Source organism: Oppia nitens, unplaced genomic scaffold (genome assembly GCF_028296485.1).
Source record: "Oppia nitens isolate AA-2021 unplaced genomic scaffold, nextdenovo-longstitch-racon4-pilon3 scaffold5_pilon_pilon_pilon, whole genome shotgun sequence".
NCBI classification, from domain to species: Eukaryota; Metazoa; Arthropoda; class Arachnida; order Sarcoptiformes; family Oppiidae; genus Oppia; species Oppia nitens.
This window is the reverse complement of record NW_026533243.1, coordinates 6,629,841-6,651,581: the sequence shown is the minus strand read 5'-3', so window position 1 is coordinate 6,651,581 and position 21,741 is coordinate 6,629,841. Positions and strand designations below refer to the sequence as shown.

Below are 21,741 nucleotides of genomic sequence, written 5' to 3'. Positions count from 1 at the left end.
GATTATTTTATTATATAAACATATTTTTAGTAATTTATATAATAATTTATTACAATTATATGAAGTTTGATTGTTTTTATTGTATTTACTATTTACTATAAACTGCATTTTATCATATAATATCATATTCATAATTAATTATAGTTTATTTTTAGTCGTCTATATATATATATATATATATTATAAATGATAGGATATTATTTTGTTGTTATATAATATTAAATATTTAATTACAATATTAGATTATCAGTCACATTGTTTTAATTATTTTTTAACATATGAAAATACAAAGTCAATCATAATTTTATTAAACTTTATTGAGGTTATTAATAACTTAATAACGAAGTCTAGTAAATACCCGTATATATTGATTACGAGTGCAAATAATCAATACAAAGTTCATTAAATCGTTAAATTTATAGTCAATATTATATATCTATTCAATAACTATTATTATTACTTTTTTTGATAAGTTATTTACTAAACACTATAAAATAAAATTAAGTGTATTTTATTTTGTTTTATTTTCTACTTCTCTTAAATACAGTAATTTTTAAAAACAAATGCATTTATCTATCAATGTCTTGTCATAATGATTATTACAATTGAAATTAATCATTTATACATACAATATGTTGCAATAAAACATTCAATTTATATAAAAAGATTTTTAAAAATTATATGCTTTAGTATATTACAAACATTTAAAAAATTAATGTATAAATAATGCTTGTAGTAATAATGATTAGTATAAAATGTTTTAGTTATATATTTTATGTTTTAACGGTTAAATTTTTTAGTTTGTTTTACATACTTAACATACTTCCGATTAAAAAAAAATCTGCATTAAAATAATAAAAAAAATAAGTCAATAAATTTTACTAAACATATGTTTGTGCACGAATACACACTCATTTAATCAAACATTTTTATTTTCATCAATACATCACAAAGATTTTTTAAATATACATATACAGTATATATATATATATATATTATACGTATATTATATATATATACTGTATGTATTATATAATACTATATTATTTCATACAATTCATGACATAATAACATTGAAATTCACAGAAAAAAGTCAAAACAATAATAAATAAAAAATGATTTGAATATTTTTAACGAGAATTAGTATTAACTAGAAATGATCGGTTTTATAATTATAATTATTATATATTTCATGTTAAATATAATTATTTAATATAATAGTTTGCGTAATAAGAATAATAATTGATTTTTTCAAAAAATAAAAACAAGTATTTTTAACATTATTTTGTTTAATGCACTTCTGGCAATATTTACATGAGAAAAGGCAATATTATTTCAAATTAAATGACAATTAAAAAACAAATAAAATTATTAATATATTGAGCTTAAAGTATAGTAATATTAGAAAAGTAGATAAATGTAAACCATTTGTAAAATACTAAAAATTCTCTTACAATTATTTTAAATAATGTAAATTTAGTAAATATTTTCTATTATAGCAACAAAAAAGTGGTTAACAATATAGAGATTAGGAAATCAAATAAATTGATTGTTTATATTAGCAACAAATGTTGTCATAAGTTTTATTAGAAAAATTACATTTAGTTTTATCTCTCTCTCTCTCTCTCTCTCTCTCTCTTATAATGGACTTTATGATTAACTAATCATCAAACTTTCACCAAACAGGTATGCAATTGTCATGAATTATAGCATAAAAGTGATGCCAAGAAACTGTCAGATAATATAAACATTTTTTTTTGTATCCCTGAAAATATTAAGTTCAAAATATAAAGCCTTTTATTTGGCAAACTCACGAAAGTGTCGAAATTCAGTCAATTTTAATTATATTACAGTATTTGAATCTGTAATTCAATATGTGTTTGGATTCAATGATAGATTCAAACATTTTGTTGTTAATATGATATACCGAGGAAGTCATTAAAACATTATTATTATGATGTCCCATATATACTGTATATTAGATTCAGTGTTTTTAATGTAAATAATAGATAATTGGTCCATAATATTAATGCTAATCATTATGAATAGTGTGAAAATTGATTTTAATATTTATTTATAGAAACAAATTTATAGATATTAAATGTCCTGTCTGTTTGTTTAAACATTTAAAACTATATTTACATTTAAATATTAGTATACATTGTTATTGACTTTTTGAAAGACAATTAGGTTTAGAGGTTCGTTATATTATAAATTATAATATAATTTATAATAGAAATTAAAGTTTTAGGTTTCAATGATAATTTAATTATAATTTGTGCTTTCAATAGGTTATAAAATCAATTAATTTTATATGGAAAATTTACTAGAAAAATAAGCCTTGATCATTTTTACTATAAATAAAAATAATTAATTATCTAAAATAATTAATTGTTTCTTGTACATTGATAAATTTAATAATGCAATACGATTAAGTAAAGTGTATATAATATCAATAGTTGCTTAAATCATTATTATGCTTAATTAAAATAAAGTTTATTTTAATTATTTATTAATAAAAACATTAGATTTTGTAATGTTGTCATATGAGGTAATTAATCATTATTGATATGCAATGTATGCTTTTTGGACTCAATAATAATTAGCTAAAACTTAATTATTATTTAAAGGGTTAGCAAACAGATATTACTAGTATTGTTGTGTTTTGCTCTTAATATTTATTGTTTGATTAAATTACCAGCACTTACTGGTAATATAATAGTATCATAATAGTGTCGATAAGTAGCCTCCACTCGGCAATAACGTGATAATTAGTAATCTTAAAATATGTTATATTTTTTATTTATATTTTTTATTTATATTTACAATTTTATTTTATTTTTTTAATTAACAAATAACGGAAATAATTGTAACTGTAAGCTAAATACATATTTGAACAATTATATTTTTTAAAAAATAACACAATTTTCTAATCATAAATAAACAAAATATAAATGTTTTTTCTCTGAAAACAATCAAAAATATATTCTGTAATTTAAATCAATAATTTTTTTTAAAAAAAAACGTTGAAAATCAATACTTATGCAAAACACAAATATCAATAAAATATTGTGCGCACATAAAATCATTAAAATATTAATAACAATGATAATAAAAATTCTGTGTTTAAATGAGTATGCTAAAATTTAAAGATAAAAACTATTTAATTTTCTTTATATTTATTTTGGGTTTTTCCATAATTATAATGATTATGTAGTATTTTTTACAAATATAAAATAATTTTTTTTGCTGATTATTTACCACTTAAATAATCATTTAGTGTTAACTATAAAACATCGAGAATATTCTTTAAAATGTTTAAAATTTTTGGAGAATATTCTGTAATTTTTTCTTTATTAGTAAACATCCGTATTTTAAAAATAAATGTTAATTAAATAAAATAACTTAAAAAATTGTTGCTTTTCAATGTATCATATGTTGCTGTTTATCATATTATCAAAAAAATATATGAATTGCAGTTAAATTTCATAAATCAAAAAATATGAAACAACAAAAAAACAATACACTGTATTGTATGCATAATATTTGATTAGGCAATAGTTGTGTGTATGTAATGCTGTATACTATGTATGTGTAACGTAATATCGGTGCCAATAAAGTAATGGTTGTTTAGTAATACTGTAGTGTTTAACTAGTAGTCGACTGCGCGCACAATCGGCCACTACTTGCAGCCAAACGGGGCAACGCTTTTGAAGTGTACGGGTATTACAAGATAACGTATATACTGTAGTAACTATACGTGTGGTATACATACTATATATACAGTATATGCTATACATATATACATTTAATGTTGTGTTGACTCCAAATGACTATAATATAAAGCCTATGAGTGATTGTAAGCCATTTAGTCTCAAAAATGTAATCCTAAGTGCAGTCAATGTCTACTTTATATGCTTTCAAATACTATTATTATATTAATTATATGTTTATTATAAACTAATTTAATCACAAATCACACATTTATGGGCTAAGCAATAGGTATGTAATATAATAATTTGATAATACAATTGATTTAATTGATTAATAATTGATTTTTGTTTGTTTCATGAAATTGTCTCCAGTTTTTCAGTCAATAGATTTCATACATTTTTATTGTAATATTTATTTAATACTTCTTATAATAACAAAAATCATTTCACTTATGAGATATCCTAACTTATCTGAGTCTGTCATCCGAGAGTCCAAAGAGTATCTGAAATTAGTAATCGGTATAACAGTTAACCATCAATGGATTCGCAAAGAAAACAGTTTTATTTGGGAGACGACTGTCCGCTGCCGACGACAGTGCCTTCAGTAGAGATCGTTATCGACGAAAGCAACGATGGCTACCAACAGCCATCTGGTGTGGTTCCCACCGCTGATGACTACGACTACAAGTGTGACTGCAAACCATACTATTATGATAATCAATGTCTCAACGGAGCCATAACTCCGGAGTCAAAGAACTCGTCGAACGCTTCACTCTTGTCATCCAATAGTAACGCTAAAGATCTGGACTTTTCTGTATTGCAGACAATCATTGAGAAAGAGATACTTCCCAGTCATGACTCACCAAACACCTGTCCCCCCACTCCCCCGTTCGGCATTAATATTAACCGCGAAGAGGCTCTGCTTACGACAAGTATTCAAATTTTCATTGCATTTATGATCGCTGGTTTCGGCAATGTTGGCGCCGGTCTTATACTCGATTACGTCCAGCACTGGAGTGTATTCATTCGGATCACAGAAATGTTTGTTTTGGTGCCATCGCTGTTGGGTCTGAAGGGTAACCTTGAGATGACAATGGCTGCCCGTTTGTCGACTCACGCCAATCTCGGAAATATGCAACACTGGAAACTGACACTAAAGTTAGCCAAAGGCAACATCGCTCTCGTCCAGTGTCAGGCAACGGTAGTCTCATTCTTAGCCGCTATTGTGGCCATCATCTGGAGTGTTGTTGCCGGAGAAGCTGATCTCAATAAAAGTTTGACACTCGTGTCCTCCAGTCTCATCACGGCTAATGTCGCCTGTTTTGCTCTCGGTTTGTATTTTATTTGTTTTTTTTTTGTTAAATGTTTTAATCACATACTTGACATCAATTATCATTTGTTTAATTTTTGCATTTTTAGGATCGTGTATGATATGTATAATTGTTTTCTGCGATAAGATCCGAATTGATCCGGGTTTGTATTTTATATCTATAGATTGTTACTTGACGTCAATTATAATGATATATAATATGTTATGATTATATTAAATATTAGATAACATCGCCACACCAATCGCTGCCAGTTTGGGCGATGTAACCACAGCTGCTTTATTGGCCTGTTTTGCACAACTGATCCACAATCACACCTATTCCGAACAGTTTCCATACATTGCCATTGGAATAATCATCTTTTTTCTGATTTTACTACCATTTTGGATATATTTGGCCACAAAGAATGAGTACACTAAGGATGTGGTGACCAGTGGTTGGTATCCTGTGATCGCAGCGATGATGATCTCAAGCTGTGGTGGTTTTATACTCGACTACGGGGTTGCTCTTTACGACAGAATTGCTTTGTTTCAGCCAATAATTAACGGGTTTGTAGTTTTTGAATATTTTTTTAATTAAATATTTGTAGTGATTTAAAGATTTTAAAAATGATTTTTATAAATATATATATATTTAAAATGCAAACAACAGAGTGGGTGGTAATCTTGTGGCGGTTCACGCGAGTCGTATATCAACGTCATTATTCAGATATGGCAAACCAGGCGTACTATTTCCCGGATTTCAAGCTTTCACCAGTCCTTTTGAAGCATTTTTTACCAACAAAAGTATTATTTAATAATTTAAATCTGATTGCGTTTATAGATCTTATTAAAGATATTATTATTATTAAAAAAAAATAGACACAAACATCAAAACATCTCGTATACTACTACTGATGGCATTGCCGGCGCACATACTCTACATCGTTACCGTCAAATTGATCGACAAAAGCGAGAACATCCACTTAACGGCTCCCTTCTTCGTATTTTACCTGTTCTTTGCGTTACTTCAGGTATTATGAAATTATTTTTGTTTTTTGTGCCAAAATGTCCGTAATTTAGAGGTTTTGATTAGCAATTACTGGCCGAATGACGAATTCAAATGTTATTATTGTTTGAGTTGTGTTTTTGATTGATTTGATGAACCACTTGAACAATGATTAACCAATGATTTGTCCTCGACTTGTGTGACAAAGAATTTGCTAATTGATTCTAAATTACTATTTAATTGAATTTAATGAATCAATTATAATAACTCTAAATACCGCTAAATTAATTGATTTATTTGTTTAAAAACTAAAGGTATTGTATTTTGAAAAATTGAACACTAAATAAGTGTACTATTATTTGCTTCCAAAAGGTATCGCTATTGTTATATATGGCATACAATTTGGTTCATATTCTTTGGCTCAAAGAGATTGATCCGGACTCGTATGCAATTCCTCTCTTGACATCTTCTGGTGACTTTTTGGGCTCTGCTTTTCTTCTCATAGTCTTTAAAATACTATATCTGATCGGTGATCCAAATACTCGCAACTAAAATGACAGTTTTAACCACAATTAGCCCCTGATTTTTATTTCAAAATTTCCGCCACTTTTTAATTTTTTTTAATTATGTTAACATTTAGTTATGAAAATAATTTTATACCGGTACATTAATTTTATTGAATGTTATTTATCAAATTTTATTAACTATTTAAATGAAATCTCTATTGACATCCTTAAAAATTTAATTTAATTAAATGTGTGAATTTATGTTTTATAATTACAAAATCAATAGTTTAAATAAATTTCTATTTTGTGACAAATTTTTGACTTATTTTTCTATAATATATTTAATTATAAAGAATACACTAATATATATCTAAAACAATAATAATTATCTATTTTAAGAGGTAATTATAAATATTATATGGAATTATAAGTTTAGTTGAAACTTATAATATATTAATTAATTACTCTTTATCTTATGACTACTCAATATATGGAATTTTATACTTGAAATCCATTTTAAAATTAATTTTAATCTTAGTTTTTATTATCATAATAATTGTATTAAAATATGTTTTGTTGATAAATGAATAGAAAAATATAATAAATTTATATTTCGCTAATTTTCCAAATGAATTTCAGAATATAAATTTAGATTTTTAATATATGTTCAAATATATGTATACTGTATTAAAAATATTAGATTTTTAGAATTTCTACAAATTTATTATATTATTACAAATTAGTTATAATGGTAGCCATTTAAAAAACAATTACCGGTAGACTTTTATTAGTTAAAACAGTTATCAATTTGTATTTATAATCTAATAAATAATATACTGTTAATAGTAAAAAATAAGTTACGGTATAACTTGGATTTTTGTGATATTACCTTTAATTTATATATTTTTTACAAACCTAAATATAATTTAAAGTTATTGGATTTAAAAATGTATAGATTTAATTAATTGTCCCAAGCATATAAAAATATTTACTTTATATAAATATCAACATATAAATGATATATAATTATATGATTCATATAACATCAATTCAAATATTTTATCATCATATAAATTTTATCATTAATATATTTCATAGAGATATAAAATACTACATTTAAAATGATTAGTGTTTTTTAATTAAATAAAATTATAATTGTTACAAATGAATTTTTTAAGTTATCAAATTTATTTAAACTCTTTCAAATTATTTTTGACAATTTTAGTTATTTTGTTAAACTGTTGTAACAAACTTCAATGAAAATTATAGTACCACTACGTATATTATCTATTAAGAAAAATTTATATTTATATTCTAACATTATTACATAATTATAAAGAGTAATCAATAGTCGAAAAGTTTATTAAACTATAAAAATATATATAACATATTAAAAAATGTTTATTTAAAAAATTATTTATATTTAATTTTTATTGTTTTCCACTATTGTTGGTATTGTAAACTTAAATAATGTAAATTAATAAAAAAATGTATATTATACATCTAAAAAGAAAATTAAATGTAATTTATTTATAAAATTTAATATCAAATAACAGTTTAGTACTGTTAATAACCTATTAAAACTAACTAAAAGTTTTCAAATTTGATGAAAAAACCAATAATCTAAATGATTTATATTTGAAAATAATTTATTTAAAAATATCTTTAATTAATCTGCTAAAAACATGTTGACTTGTTTTTCTCCAGCATTTACTATAGTTTCCAATTTTTAAAAGCAAAATACATTATAAATTAATGGATATTTGATGTTATTTGTTTCCAAATACCTTATTTTAAATTAATCTTAATTTAGATACTAAGATATTTGTAGTGTTGTTTAAAATATGAGATGATTTTTGTTGACATTATCACCGATATTATCATTTGTTTTGATATTAAACTTAATGTATGAGTAAGTACTGTATTTGCGATTCAGTAAAAAAAACTACATATTTGTATTGGGAAAACATAGTATGTGTTATACAGTATATAATTTATAAGTACATAAATAGCTTTAAAGTAATAATTATAAAACAATTATTTAATTGTAGAATATTTATCAAAAGTATTAATTGCTAAAAATAATAAGTTAGTTAATTTCATGTAATAATTATGTAGTAAAACGACAAAAGTTTAGATTTGACATAAATTTGACGATTTTTCCTAAACTTAGTGGACACGTATTGTCCAAATAGCTAAATATGAAAATATAAAACAATAAAAATGTTTTATAAATGTTCATTAAAAATAATCTCAAAAATACAATAAAAATATATAAATCTTAAATTTTAAGTTTCAATTTAGAAAATATTTCTATTGATAAATCAATAAAAAAAACCCAGTTGAGAATGCTTCAAAAGCATTTCCATACGAACTCCTTAACTTAAAAAAGAAAAAAAAAGAAAAAAATATATAAAAATATAAAAAAAAATAAAAAAAAATTGTAGCAGAGCCTAGATTCGAACCATTGACCTATATGGGACCGACAGACAGACAGACAGACAGACTTATAGAATTCATATACGTACTCCTTTCAGGAGTTCGTAAAAACTTGATTCAACACAATTCTTAAACTTTAATTTATAATTTAATTTTCAGATGTGTTGGAATCATTTTATAATAGTTATGTTATTATTTATATTTTATTTATGTATTCAATACAATAATTGTGTCATAAAAGCTATCGTTATACACATTTTCAGAAACAAAATATAGTAAAATAGTTAAGATTTGTAATAAAAATTATCATTCGATTTAAATATATAAATAAATGTTTTTTACTATATATTATTTCAACCATTCATTGAACAGCAAATACTAAAATTAAACTTATTTATTATTTGCAAATTAACATTAATTATTTAATTATACAATGCTTTATAAGTGTTTTTGAGTACAATTGAATAATTTGATAAAAATAGCTAATATTGAAAGGTATTATTAAACGTTTACACAATTTTTCGTATACATTCATTAGTTAAATTAAAAACAATAAATTAAATATTTGTTTAATTTTATAATTTGCTAAATTGCTTTCATCTCATTTGATGCCACAATAATATTAATTCAAAAATCAATTTTAAAATTTTATGTTAGAATCTCTAATGATATTGTATTTAAGTTATAAATGAATTTATAATAAAGCAATAAATTAGGCCAAAAAATAATTAATGAAAATTTTGTGTTTTGAAAACATGCAATAATTAAAAACATTGGATATAAAGTAAAGTATTGTTTATTGTAATGACTAATCAAATTAAATTTAAACAAAGAGGTATTGTATTGTTAATCAACAAAAAAAAAGTTGACAAAACTTTTACTCAAATGTTATTCAAATGTATAGCTGAGTCCGCGTGTGACCAATAGGTTCGGCCCTCCGGTTGCTGCCCAACGACGGGCACTGCGATGGCGCGGCTCATGAACGCCGTACACGTCAGTTGTCGCGTGTGTTTGGCTCAGCTCTCACTCAGTTATCGCTGAGCACTGACACCGCACGCGAAGCTACTATTGACTGACTGTGCATTTGTGCCAACAATTTGTGTGTCGGTTCATAACTAATAGTCGTTATCGTTGTCGTTGTCGTTGACTACTATCTCTCAAAAACATCATTTCTTTTGGTTCTAACATTTATTAGTTTTTTCAATTGACTTTTAAAAGTGCAGTTTCCAAAGGTTTCATCACTTGAGTGTATTGTTTTTACATTTAAAAAATACCAACTATTGAATGACAAATTGTCGACTTAATGGAAGTACGAGAACTGTCGCCCGATGGCGAACATCAAGGTATGTATAGTTTGATGACATCCTTATATAAGCCATGTATCAGATTATTAGGTATTGTATATTATATCGGATGAGTGCACTCATGAGGTCATTATTGGTAGCGATATTCACCAAAGATGGTCTTAAAAATATTGGTGAATAGTAGTAGTGTTCACTCCTTAAGCTCCTTATTTACGATAGACTCGCAGGAAATCGGAAATCCGATTCAAATCCCAATAAGAATTGAAGTCTTAACCAAAAATAGTTAACAATTCACTGATTTTGATACCAAAAATTTACGACAATTGAACTCTCATTATACTTATATATTTGTTGATTAACTCCAATAGGCAAGAGATGTCTAACTCAACTCTATTATCAGTCGATAGTATCACTTAATTAGGTTTTGGTTATCATTTATAGTTAGCAACCGTTAACTCATTAGCCAGTATTTAGTCGACAATTCTTAGTCGCGTCAAGTGATTCAATAGAAAATCGCTTCATTGATATCAATGGATGACATTATTGATAACAATTTATTATATCTACAGATCTGTAATAAATAAATGTTACAATTCTTACATATAATCTAGAGATAAAATTTATTATATTTATTGATATATAATATCCATTTTGGCGAAAAAAAATTCTTGTCAATTCTTGACATAACTGTGCTGTAAGTACAGTAAAATGAAATATTTAGTTTGCATTGTTGGCGTTAACATTCAATTGACATTTACAATGCAGAATCGGTGATACAGTTATATATTATAATAAATAGCTATTTATAACGGGTTGGATCTCCTACTGTGTCTATAATATAGCGACAGAATCTAATCATAAAAAAGATTTTTGTCGACAAATATTTTGATATTAATCTGACATTACTTGTTGCCTAAGGGAACGATATTATAGTTGTGTTATATCAGTGCATTGCATCTGTAGATCATAATTCAAACAGATATATACTATATATTTATATATTATTGCTTCTCTGGGCAAAGTGTGACTGCCATTAAAGGCACATATTTGTAAATAAAGACCTCAAAGCAACCGAAAAATCAATATTTATTTAACAAATTTGATTTTAAGCCCATTTTTATATAACTTATCTTTCATTTTATTAGTATTCGGTGACGACTACTGTACCGGATATGTGGATCAGTACAACAAGTGGAATACAGGCTTCTCCTGTCCCACCAAATCCAATGAGGAGGCCGTGTATTGTTGCGGAACTCCGACCTATAAGTATTGTTGTACTCGAAGAAGTCAATCGGTTCAGACACACACTAGTCATCCGACACGAACTCAACTCGAGTATGTTTTCATTTTATTAATTAATTCATTCATTTATATTATATATATTTGCAATATCTGTCCACAATATGTATATTATAATATATAGCAAACAAATATTTAATTTTTAACAGACAAACTATTCCTAATAAAAACAATAATTTTTATTTATGGCTATTAATAGAAATCGATAGTATTTTAAGATCAATAATATTGTATAGTATATTAGTATTTAGTTATAGATTACTAAACCAGAGCACCGATACCTATTAATGTATTAGCTATAACATTATAATATATATGTATATATACTGTATATAATTTATATGATATAATAGGACATATAATTTGACCTCAATATTTGTGTAATTTCAGTCCCCGAATCCTATTGAAAATTATTGGTCTCACGTGTATAGTATCGGTGTTCCTAACAATCCTCACGTGTTATGTCTGCAAACGGTATTGGAAGAGAAGTGACAGCCGAGACAATCAGGTATACCGAGTCTCGTGTAACTCGTCTGCTTCTCCACACGTGTTCCCATTGGAGTCATTCCAACCGTTAAATCCAGCCTTTTTCAAGTCACCCGAACAGGTGGCCAGTGCCCTATGCGGTGACTTATCTGTATTTTCCGGTTCACACCCGCAGCCAACACAATTGAGAACAGTGTTGGCGGCCACCAGAGCTAACCCTTCAGCTGCGTTGTGCTCATACCAACACAATCCGCTCCTAAGACATCAGCGGAGTCATGAACCGCCACCTCCTTATCAATTGAGTGTAATATCTGGCAATTCAATTGCCACTACCAGTGCCGCTACTGCCAGTTCCAGCACAGCATGTATTAGTAGTGGCGGAAACAGTCATACAAATACTAATAGTATTAATTGTCATAATAATGAAACTCAGACTAACAGAGAGCTCAATAGTAACTGTAATGTCATTGTTGAGGACTCTAATACTGAGGTAAAGATACCATTATCTTCACCTAATTATAGTAAAACACAACAACAACAGCCATCACTACAAGATTCACAGCCACAACAAAGTAGCTCTTCTGTTATAATTAATACACAATATCATCAACAAAGCAGTCACTCATTGAGGCGAAAGTCTCAATGATAGCTATGAATACCACTCTTTCCTATCTCTCTCTCTCTCTATACTTGTATATCATTAAACACATCCCCAGAAACACAATATTATATATAATAATAAATATATATTTTAATGACTAGTCTTTTAACAAAATAAATGTTAGTTTTGAATTAACAAATTGTTATAATTATCATTTTAATTATAGCTATTATTATTATAATTATAGAATACAACTATTATAATGACATTATTTATTTAATTATTTAAAAATTATGATTAATTAATATTGTTAACTAATAATAACAAAAATTATGATAATTTAATTTTAACCAAATATTTCATTAATTTAAAAATTAATTTATTATTTGCATTTTTGGTGATTGCACACCACCACAAAAAAACAAAAGATGAGATATAAACTGTTTATTAAGTTTAAACTCTTATTGTAATTATAATTGAATTTTATATAACAAATGGATTATATATTTACAGAAAGTATACAACAAAAGAGTATATAAATAGCATTTCACACAAAAATTAGACACAAAATGATATTTATATTCTGTACAGTAATTGTATTGTAAAGTAAAGAAACAAAAAAGGCATACAACAGAAATATATATATAAATACACTATTATTTATGTTAATATGTTAAATATATATATATATATATAAAATATAAATAAACTACTTTTGTTTGCAATAGTTTTACTTAAAAAAATGTAAAATTTATTTAATATAAGTTTTTATTGTAAAAATGTTGGCAAAAAAACGATGATCTGAACAGCGATTTTTCATTGATAGCACACATAATACTATAGATATTGCTGTAAGGCTTGACCTCTTATATAATGTTTTTGAGTTTTAACAACAAAAGTGACTGAAGATTCAGTTTATCAAAAGCTTTGGGAGATTGTCTACCCATTGGTAGCCAAATAGTAATAGTAGTGTTAAAGCTCTTTGATCATCACTACTATATGGTACATACATTTACAGTTTTTTTTTAATATACAGTATATTCAATACATACTATACATAAAATATCTATATTATTTCGGTGATGTAATGGTAGTTCAATACAGTATAATACAGGAATTGGCATTTTTGTGCACTAATATTGTGGAAAAAAATGTTTTGTTGATATCGAAAAAAATAATCATATTTTTTTTGCTGTGACTAAAGCAAAATACAGTGCTTATAGCATATCAAACAGTGATTTGCAGATCATTTAATGTCATTTTATTTGACATTTTGCTGTTTTTATATTCAATACCCATTAGTAATACATTCACATTGTTTGGACAGTTTTGTATGTTTAGCAATGAATGATATCAAATGGTATGACATTAGTGTTGTTATTGTATGTATCGTTGACTGAATAGCACCTATTGTACGGTCAAAGCAAGTGAGACATTAAGCATTGTTTGTGAGTATGTGTTTGGAAAGGGCTTATGTGTGGGGATTACCGCCGGGAATAACACGGCTCCGGCATTGATGATGAAAAATGAAGTCGTTTCGCGTTTTTGCCAATTTTTCACCACAGCTCTGGGCATTAGCCCTGTGCTCCTATTGTCACAAATCTTATATTACACATCCCTTCTCTCTCTCTCTCTCTCTCTCTCTCTCTCTCTCTCTCTCTCTCTCTCTCTCTCTCTCTCTCTCATTCATACTTTCATTCATTCACTTTCATGTGTTTTCAACGTAACAAATATTACAGAAAACTTAGACACAAAAATACATGGATTGACTGGTGATATACAGAAAATATAGGGGAAGACATGAAAGCAAAAAATTATTGCTTATAATAAGTAAAGTCGAGTCACTCGAGAAAATAGTAAACTGTGTTTCCATAACATCTAACACATCACATGATGAGGCCTTACTATAAAACCCCGGGGAGTCTATTGAGAGAGAGAGAGAGAGAGAGAGAGAKAGGTTAGTGTTTAAAATTTGTGTGCTCTCTTTGACTTTTACTTAAACAATGGTATTATTATTATTTGAGAAAAATGAGTTCTCATCGCTTACTTTACTTCTATTTATTTGCTTTTCTATTATGAAAAGAGGATTTATTTGTTATCTTTTGAAAAGAGTAATACCGTATATAAGTTATATATATCTATGCATTATAAGAGAGAGAGAGAGAGAGAGAGAGAGAGAGAGAGAGAGAGAGAGAGAGAGAGAGAGAGAGAGAGAGAGAGAGAGAGAGTAGGGAAGAGCTGCGAGAGTAAGCTAAAGGAAATGATGCATTTTATGGCTACATCTTTCTGATGACCACCGGTCCATAAACGAGACGACATGTCAGCCCTTAAACATAACAGTGCCCACATATATTTAGACCATTGAATAGGAAAGGCAGTAAGCATTGAAAATGAGAGAAATGGCATTACATTTGACACACATTTCTCAATGTCTTAAATAATAGTAAACATCGATTCCGATTAAAAGTATAACCAATGGAAAGTTGATAGCAGTGACCACTCATACAATTTCATGGTATAAGTCTTATGTGTATTAAGGATAGGAAAGAGATCCCAATATAAGACAGAATATAAGGAAGAAAAGAGAGAGAGATTTAAGTCATCTTTAAGTTTTAACTTAAACTTTAGTAAATCTCCTGCTTTTCATATCTATTGAATTCACTATAAAATATATAATGATTTATGATTTATGTATAGTTCTTTCGTTTCACACAAATATATAATAAATTTCATTCATAAAATTTATTTGTGATACAATTTATAGTCCACAACACAGTTATTCAATAAGTACTAACCTTTAGCTTTGCAATTCATCCCCAAATAAATCTATTTTATCTATAGTTTCTGTTTTGATAAATTAAATGAAAGCCATAGACTTATATTTCTTTTATAAAAGATGATTATTACTTATATATATATATGACTTACATTATAAATATATTATATTTATTGTAAATACCATAATGTAAATCATAATATATGATTATATTTGATAAGTTACATTATATACTGTATATTTAGTCAGTGTATTAAAATAAAATTTTTGTTATAAAGTCGGCTAAATATTTAAGTCTTTTCGTGATATACTAAAAGAGCACATATTATGTAATATGAAAACATTAAAAGCATAAAAATTCTAATATTTCAAAATTAGTATATATACTAAATAATCTTTAAAAATAAAACTAAAAACTTGAAAATTTTGAAATTTATTTTATTATATATTTATATAAAGTATTAGAAATGATATATATTTGTTGTGCTTAATATATTAATTTTAAAAATAAATTTTATATATAGAAAATACAATTATCACAATAAATGTCTAATATTGAAAAAAATCTGTTGATAAAAGTAAAAAATGTTTGGTAAAAAATATTTAATATAACAATTCTACAATGATATGATAAATGTTTATCAAAATATCTGAAACTTAATATGCATATTGTAGTGTAAAAGTGATATACATTTTTCTATTGAAATCATACAACAATTTTATATGTTTTCATATTTATAACAACAAAACATTTCTTTTCATGGTTTGCATGATATGGTGTATTGTATAATAAAAAAGTAACAAATGGTGCAAAATGTGATCACAAAACACACATATTCATATTCATATATATATATATATATCGAGTATAATATATAATAAGCATTTATAAATATGATAGTGCACTGTATGGTATCATTTTGTACATATTTGTAACCATCAAATGATTGTCATTTATTCATATCTTTGAAAATTCAATTTTTTATTTTTTGTTGTTGAATGTTATTACTATTTTACGCAAACATAAAATTAATATATGATATCGCATTAATTCGCATATCACTCATCATTTTAAACAAAATAATGAAAAAAAATTAAATCAAAATCCATGTAAAGCGTAACCATAGATGTGATGCAATAGCGGGTGAATGACTGTGTATTTTCAATGGATGAATGAATGACACGATTTTAGTGCACAAAAGAGTCTTTTAAGGGGCGATAGAAGTTTGTGTGTGTTTTTTATGCTAATGTTATTACTCGTCAAATATATTAAATAAAATTTAGTCCCAAATAATAATGACTTTATGGGTTGAAAATGTATTGAGGATTAGTTGCTTATGACATGAAAATAAATTTATTGATCCACTAATGCTTAATGTCTTACATAATGAGAGAAAAGGGAGAGAGAAAAAAGGTATTATTATTACTACTACTAATAATAATACTTTCGATAAATTGTTTGCCTATTTTTATAATTACACATAAAAACACACATAACTTTGCATATAAAAAATGTTTAGTAATTAATGCTATTAAATGAATGCAATAATACTTATATAGTTTAATGCTTAATAGTGTTTTGTTATATAATATAATTAAATTATTTTTTATCGTCCCTTAATATTTATAAGTTATTCATTTTGGTAAGTATTAATAAATTATAATATTTAATTAAACAAAAATGTTTTCGTAAAATAATATCTAAAACTCAAGATTGCTTACTTACTAACGTTAGTGTAATTGTTATTTGAAAATCTAAATACAAATATAGAGATATAATAAATCTACTAAATATATATATATGTATATCATAAAATATAATAATAATATAAAATAAATGAATGCATTTTGCTGCATATTATATTATATTATACAGTATTTTAGTGTATTGAATATATGGATATAAATTCAATGCAAAAATATTAATTAGATTTTGGAAACATGATATTAACGGCATTTTATTATTATTATTTGTCATTATTATTTCTATTGCTTTTATATAATACTATTTTTCATAAAAGGAGTTAAATTTATATATAAATGATATTCAATATTATGAATATTAGATAAGATATAAAATGACTTGAATTCTGGTTTACTATTAGATATAATAAAAAAATCTCTTGAATATATTTATATTATATTTAACATACATTTAATGGCAATAATATATATCCATCTATAAAGAAACAATCGATTATCGCATAGAAATAGTGTTAATCAATAGATTAATGTATTTTTCTTTATTCAATATATATATTTGTATATAGTATTATATATTGTATATATATATACATCTGTATTGATTGTGAACTTTATAAATGAGATATCAAAAAGCAGGCAAAAAATAATATGTGTTATAACCAGAAAACTGAGTGGTTATGTGGTTATGGCAGTGGTTGGCCTCACTTATAGTACTGTATACAGTATTGTCACTATCTTTGTGTGTACATGTTTTTAGGCTGTGCTTGTATATAATTTACTGTATATTTATATATTGGTACTATATATAGTATACGTTTAAATTTATGTGTATGTGTATGTGTATGTGTATGTGTATGTGTATGTGTATGTGTATGTGTATGTGTATGTGTATGTGTATGTGTATGTGTATGTGTATGTGTATGTGTATGTGTATGTGTATGTGTATGTGTATGTGTATGTGTATGTGTATGTGTATGTGTATGTGTATGTGTATGTGTATGTGTATGTGTATGTGTATGTGTATGTGTATGTGTATGTGTATGTGTATGTGTATGTGTATGTGTATGTGTATGTGTATGTGTATGTGTATGTGTATGTGTATGTGTATGTGTATGTGTATGTGTATGTGTATGTGTATGTGTATGTGTATGTGTATGTGTATGTGTATGTGTATGTGTATGTGTATGTGTATGTGTATGTGTATGTGTATGTGTATGTGTATGTGTATGTGTATGTGTATGTGTATGTGTATGTGTATGTGTATGTGTATGTGTATGTGTATGTGTATGTGTATGTGTATGTGTATGTGTATGTGTATGTGTATGTGTATGTGTATGTGTATGTGTATGTGTATGTGTATGTGTATGTGTATGTGTATGTGTATGTGTATGTGTATGTGTATGAATTTTTGTCGTGTTATTTGCTATACAAACCAATTATATAACAAAACAGTTTTAGTTTGTAGTATATTTGTCCAACACTTGCAGCGAAAGTCAAATAAATTGTTGATAAAAATTGCTGCATAAAAGTCTTCAATGCATTAAAATTATAATATAATGTGAATGTTATACAAAGCTGTCACCAAAATATGTGCCACCACTTAATAATTTCAATCCTATCTCTCATAACTTCATTTTCACTCATTTTATATATAAGAGTGTTTAAAACACGGATCTCTCAAACCATTGCATTAACAGATAATCATAAAACATATCTACAAAAACACTCAACGATAAAATCACTCAAATAATAATAATAAAAAACTATATCTATATTTGATGTCAAATCAGAAATTGGTCGCCAATTTTCTATCGCTTTTTCAGTACCACTGAATCAATGTATTATTTATTGTAAAATAAGATACGTTTTGATATATAAAATCCTCGACTAATAATAATAATAATATCAAAAAATGTTGCCAACAATATGTATATATATAGTTCATGAACTGAATTTTTAATGCATTTTCATTTCTCACTTATTTTATCTATTTTTAAATTTTCATAAAAAAACTTATAGATATCGTCTTGTATTGGCTTATATTAGGAGTTTAGCCTTAAAATATAATTCATACACAATATAGTAGTTACACGTAATCCTCATGGGAATTGTGTGCCGGCTTTCAAAACAAATATAACACATAAACTATACAACAAAATATGAGAGTAAGTGTGTGAATAGACTAATATTATAAGCAATAAAATGGTATCAATAATAAAAAAAATAAAATAAGAAAAAATCTAAAATATATAAAGTGATAAATGATAACAAATATGTGATGATATGGTAATAGAGAAGGTGGGGGAGGGGGTAAAACATGAGGTATAACTTTATGTTGTTTAATATGGCATATGTTGTCTATAGATTAGAGGGAAAACCATGGATTATTAGACATACAGCACTCAAACGAGCAATTTTGCGATTGTATTGGACCTCTAAATCAAATTTATTTATTTGACAATAAATAGACTGTATGTATAATTTGTTGAAATACAATAAAATTGTATATAAAATTGTAATGCAATTGTATTTGAAGCGTTTCAACAAAATAAAAACACTCATTTGGAAAATCTATATATAATAATATTTTGTAATAGAAAAAATAAAATGCAAAAAACAAAATGTAATTATTTAAATTTTGAAAAATAAAATTGAACAAATATTATTTTTAATGTAAAAATTCCTATTATAAAATAAATGCACATACAGTTGATATTAATTTTTAATAAAATATCGATTGCATCAGTGATTTTTCAAACAATTTACATTTTATATATACTGTATATATTTTCAAATATGATTTGCGATGTCTTAGATTTGACTGACATTTAAAAAGATTAGCATTAAATAGTTGTAAAGAAAGGTATTTTTTAAACAATATCCTACCAAATAAAGGCTGATTTTTGTTGTTTCATATGTCAATCTACATGTTTAATAGCAGTACACACACACACACACACTCATATATATATATATATATACACATAAATACATATAAACTTATTTTACATTATAATATAATAACAAAGTGATTGTCAAATCAAATTGTATTTTGTGCGACAATTTGCAATAAAAAGTATTTCAATTGACACCAAACTGTTGTAACTAAAGAATTAGTATTTTGGGAATTCTACATTTTTATTTAATTATTAAATATACATGAATTTAATATAAAACAAAAATATTATAAATTAACAATCAGTAAATTCATATTAATATGTAATTTGAAAATTATCATCACATTAAATAAAAATTTAAGTTAGATAATATAACAATTTTAAAATACCATCATTTTAGACTATCATAGTTTTGTTACTGTTTAATTAAAATGTTCATTAATAGAGGGATTAAAATATGAAATTAAATATTGAATATTTACTTCAAAATAATGTAAAATATACTCACAAAAAATGATGTATTTATAATTAAAGTTTACTAATTCATTCAAAAATAGTAAACTTCACTAATTCAGCATGATAGTTTAACATCAAATAGTGTTTTTAATAGTGAACTTTAAGTTAAAATTAGTATTGCAATATTAAAATATCATGGTGATTTTGTCAAATTTAAAATACAATTTGTATAACTCGTTTGTGTGTAACTTAATAACAATTAATAGCATTTATTTCTTTTCATATTAATTAAAAAATAAAACCAAATACTTACAATATTCATAAAATTGCAGTTTAATCAATAAAATTGTTAAAATATATGGAAAAATTGTCGAAAAATAAATTGTTTTAAATAATATAAAATATCGTAAAACCTATTATCTATTCTGTATTACATTATTTTAAACATTAAATAAAATTAAAAGTAATTTGGAGTCTATAAAATAAATTTGTGCTAATTTTACAATTAATTTTGTAATATCAGACAAAATGTTTGTGAATTTATAAATATAGTAAAGAAAATAATTAACAAAAACAATATATAAAGAAATGCAAAAATAAATTTTTAAGCTATTAATTGATTTGATAATTTGATTATTTTTTAATTCCGAAATTATTCATTGTCTAAGCATTGCATTTTTATATGGTATTTTATAGCACATAATTTTATATATAATATTGAATATATTGATGTGGAAAATACAGGTTTTCTCTTTTTACTAACATTTACTTTATTACTGTTGAATGCAATCAAACTCATGTTTTGTGTTATTATAAATAAAAATTGCTATTAAATGAATAAAATGTTTGGTCGTAAATAATCAAAATACATGTACTTTACATACAGTAGTAAATTTAAAATATCATTTACTGTAGATGTAATATTACAATATATTGTATATGTATATACATTTTATTATAAGTTACTTTATTATATACTAGTTTGAATGGGGACAAAATTAAAATTTATTGACAGAATATTCTGTGTATATTTATATGTTAACCGTTAGCAGGTTATGGCAAGCAATAAAATTTTTGCTTTCATCTAAAATAAAAATGTGTATAAACAGGTTATATTATAAAATATTCAATTCATATGTGAAATTATAATGTGTAGTACAGTATTACTATTACTACTATAAATATATTTGAACTAAAATTTAATGAACGTTAGAAATGGAGTTTAAAATTGAATTTCAGTTTCAA

At 25.2% G+C, this 21,741-nt stretch overlaps 2 protein-coding genes across 2 annotated transcripts; both read left to right on the top strand.

Annotated features, from left to right (window-relative positions):
• The first annotated feature begins 3,797 nt into the window (after positions 1–3,797).
• LOC128961859 (solute carrier family 41 member 1-like) lies at positions 3,798–6,841 on the top strand. The gene is made up of 7 exons (XM_054308161.1): positions 3,798–4,002; positions 4,086–5,044; positions 5,133–5,186; positions 5,268–5,589; positions 5,693–5,826; positions 5,902–6,053; positions 6,401–6,841. The coding sequence occupies exons 2-7, from the start codon at positions 4,252–4,254 to the stop codon at positions 6,578–6,580; spliced, it is 1,635 nt and encodes a 544-aa protein (XP_054164136.1). The 5' UTR covers positions 3,798–4,002; positions 4,086–4,251; the 3' UTR covers positions 6,581–6,841.
• Positions 6,842–10,123: 3,282 nt separating this feature from the next.
• On the top strand, positions 10,124–12,774 carry LOC128961319 (protein shisa-3 homolog). The gene is made up of 3 exons (XM_054307542.1): positions 10,124–10,316; positions 11,423–11,612; positions 11,967–12,774. The coding sequence occupies exons 1-3, from the start codon at positions 10,277–10,279 to the stop codon at positions 12,706–12,708; spliced, it is 972 nt and encodes a 323-aa protein (XP_054163517.1). The 5' UTR covers positions 10,124–10,276; the 3' UTR covers positions 12,709–12,774.
• The last annotated feature ends 8,967 nt before the right edge of the window (positions 12,775–21,741 follow it).